The sequence below is a fragment of the Sinocyclocheilus rhinocerous genome, unplaced genomic scaffold, assembly GCF_001515625.1.
Source record: "Sinocyclocheilus rhinocerous isolate Xijiao unplaced genomic scaffold, SAMN03320098_v1.1 scaffold263, whole genome shotgun sequence".
Taxonomy (NCBI): domain Eukaryota; kingdom Metazoa; phylum Chordata; class Actinopteri; order Cypriniformes; family Cyprinidae; genus Sinocyclocheilus; species Sinocyclocheilus rhinocerous.
In genome coordinates this window covers 1,032,431-1,035,768 of record NW_015645086.1, presented here as the reverse complement: position 1 = coordinate 1,035,768, position 3,338 = coordinate 1,032,431, and the positions used below count along the sequence as shown (strand labels likewise).

General features: G+C 38.5%; 1 protein-coding gene across 2 annotated transcripts; it reads right to left on the bottom strand.

Annotated features, from left to right (window-relative positions):
- Positions 1-537: 537 nt before the first annotated feature.
- On the bottom strand, positions 538-2,808 carry LOC107705676 (keratin, type I cytoskeletal 18-like). Of its 2 annotated transcripts, XM_016509068.1 has the most exons (7): positions 2,383-2,808; positions 1,984-2,066; positions 1,528-1,684; positions 1,213-1,377; positions 998-1,123; positions 676-896; positions 538-596 (listed from the first exon to the last, which is right to left on the bottom strand). In XM_016509068.1, exons 1-6 carry the CDS (start codon positions 2,734-2,736, stop codon positions 678-680), a joined length of 1,104 nt encoding a protein of 367 aa, XP_016364554.1. In that variant the 5' UTR covers positions 2,737-2,808; the 3' UTR covers positions 538-596; positions 676-677. The 2 variants fall into 2 exon arrangements, with proteins under 2 accessions (XP_016364554.1, XP_016364553.1); XM_016509067.1 differs by having other exon boundaries at positions 538-896.
- Positions 2,809-3,338: the final 530 nt, after the last annotated feature.

Below are 3,338 nucleotides of genomic sequence, written 5' to 3'. Positions count from 1 at the left end.
TAGAAAAAAATCTTTAAGATTAGTGTAATCAACCACAAAAAGTAGACCTGTCATGACAAGGGAGCATAGTTTATATATTTATTGTCAATAAGCTGATTTGTTGTTAGTTTGAAGTACAAAATAAGACCTTAATTTTGTTTTCATTTTGCTCTTTCATTATGAATGACTGTTGGAAAGTTTTTTATGAAACCTGACACCACTTACTGTTTTCTTTTACTGTGATGACATTTTGAAAATGCCTATTAGATCCTAAGGGTCCAATTTCATTTTCATAACATGAAAATTAAACTTTGACATTGCTAAAACAACAGAGTTTGAGTAGAGATACACTGTATGGGTTCAATTAAGAGTGTTACTTTCCAATACCGTGTTCAAATTCTGATTCAAAGGAAATACTACTGAAAGAGTTTTAATTATAATTTATTCAAAATATTCATAGTGGTTTTGCTTGTGCTGTTGTCTTTCATGAACATTAGTGATCTCATGTTTGTTTATATCACTTTTTGATAGTACTCGAACTGGAGGACACTATTTTTCCATCCACTAGTGTCTGGGTGACAGTCTCTGATGTTGTCCTGATGGATTCTTTCTCTAATCTGTAAAATATTTGATTAACACCAAGATGAAGGTTTCTAAAGAAGAAAGAGGCATGGTCAAAATGGTCGAAAAGCTCACTCTTATTCTTCTCCATCCAGAAGTCTCCTGTAGGTGGCTATCTCAGCTTCCAGCTCCATCTTGATGTTGAACAGGGCCTGATAATCCACTGTCTGACTTTGAATGTTGTCACGCAGCTGTTTAAGCTCAGACTCTCTCAGCAAAATGATGCCATTATATTGCTCCACCTGCATCCCAAATCGCAACTTTGTTTCATTAAGGGCGTCTTCCAGAGATGCTCTCTGTAAGAAAAGTCAAAAATAAATAAATAGATAAATAAATACTCATAAGTAATGTTCAAAAGTGGAGAGCTGCATCAAGGTGTCAGGGCAGAATCTCTTACACTTCCAATCAGAGACTGCAGCTCTGTTTTCAAAGTCTGCATCTGCCTGTGGCTCACGCTGACTTGTGTTTTGGCTTCTTTCAATGCTTCTTCGTTCTCGGTCACTTTAACCTGTACCACGGAGATCTGTGCAAAAAAAAGAAATACATGTAATTCTCTGTTGTCTTAAAAACAGAAATAATGTGTAAAATTTGCAATGAGAAATGATGCCCCACTTTTGATTCATGCCAATTTTTTAGTTCCTCCTGGTTCTTTAGGACAATCTTTTCATACTTGGCTCTTATCTCCTCCATGATCTTAGCCAAGTCCTGTCCCTTGGGAGCATCAACATCCACCTGCACTCCTGACTGGTTGATTTGACTATATCGTTCTGACACTTCCTGAAAAATGTGAGATTTGAGGTTCCACAGGGTTATATCTTTGGCCCTCTCCTGATTGTGAGCTACTGCACTCTCTGAGCAAGTCAGCATTGTGATCTATTGTTATTAAATATATATTTTTATTTATGTGTAGTATAATCATGTATTTACCAGTTGATGTCGTTTCTTTAACTCGATAAGCTCCACTTTCAAGCCTTCAACATCATTTTCTAGATGCAGTCGTGCCATATTGGTGTCATCCAGCATCTTTCTCAATGCATTTATGTCAGCTTCAACATACTGTCTTAGATGCAGTTCATTTTCATACCTATAAACACATAACATTAATGGGAATTATTGTTTCTTAATATTGCTAGTCAATTGCATGTTGCATTATGGGGAGGGACGTTCTCAGTTTAGTCACTGGACAAAAATTGGACCCAAGATGAATCATTGATATGTTTGGTTCATTTTCCTGGAAATGTATATATCTGCAACAAGTTTATATTGTCCAGCTTGCACATATGCATATAGTTCTTGACATATAGATGGGCTCGAAGCTAATACACATGGAATAAAACCCACAAAACATAGTTTGATTTCATGGAGTCTTTAAAACTAGCTTACTTGACCCTGTAGTCATCGGCAGCCAACTTGACATTGTCAATTTGAAGACTCACATTTGCATTGCTCATAACCATCTCCAGAATCTAAATGGACATAACCAAAAAAGGTACAATACAGTCTATTGTTAGTTTATTATCTAAGGCCACTATAGAGAAGCTGCTTCTCAAGAATTAATTACATGCCTTACTCAAGGGCACATTCAAAGTCCAGTTTCTGAGCCATCCTTACTTTGAACTGAACCTGCAACCCTTTCATTACTCCCACTTCACACTATAGTAATGTGCAAACATTACTGTCTAATAAAAATGTAAGCAAAAATAAATAATTATGCATATTAAGATACTGCACAGGACAAAATTGTTAAAGACAAGTATTCCAGTGGACAGAAGTTCCAGTTACCTCTTTGCGTAGTTTATCAAAGGTGGCTTGGTAGTGACTGTAGTCCTTAGTGGCCTGACCTTTTTTCACCAGAACCTGGTGGATTTTCACCTCCAGCTCACTGTTGGCCTTCTCCAAGTTCCTAACTTTCTCCAGGTATGAAGCTAGACGTTCATTCAGGATTTGCATGGTAACCTTTTCACTTCCAACATTTCCAACAAGCCCCATTTGTACAGTGGCAGATCCAAAGATGTCCTTGGAATAGGAACCCCTATTCCCAGCACTTCTCCAAGAGTAAAATGTGGGTCTTAGCATGCTGAGATCCTCTGAGGACGATCTATATATTCTTTTGTTCTGAATGCTGAAGGTCTGCATTTTGCTTAGTTTTCTGCAGAGAAGAGATCTTTAATGAAAAGGAGATCAGATGAAACCGCTGGTTCTAAGAGGTATGAGATTTTTATGGTTTTGCAGTTCACAAGTAGTAGGCACATTTCTGTTATCTTTAGACTCTGGACTTCCACCCCACCCACTGCTTAGTGTTTTGGTACAGTAGTATTAACTGGGTAATAAAACTTGTATGAATTTCTTTTTTATGTGGGGCACAAAAGAAGATATTTAGAAAAATGTGTTTGTTTGTTTGTTTGTTTTGTCCGTACAGTGAAAGTCAGTTCAATTTGAGGTTTCACAGGGTTATATTGTGGGCCCCCTCATATTTGCGAGCTATATAGTAAGAAACTTTGGACTAAACAGTGCTATTTTGGAACCCATTGATGTTCATTAGCCGCGTTTCCACTGTTGGGCCAAAAGCGGGCGTGCTAGTGCGTGCCAGGGCCAGTCGCGTTTCCACTGTCACTTCCAGGACTTGATCGTGCCTCGTCGGTGCTTCCTCTGGGCCAACGGCCCGGGTTTTTTGGCCCGACGAAAACCTTGGGCCAAAGAGGGCCGGCTGAGGCTAGAGGAGTGGCTATGAACAAAGG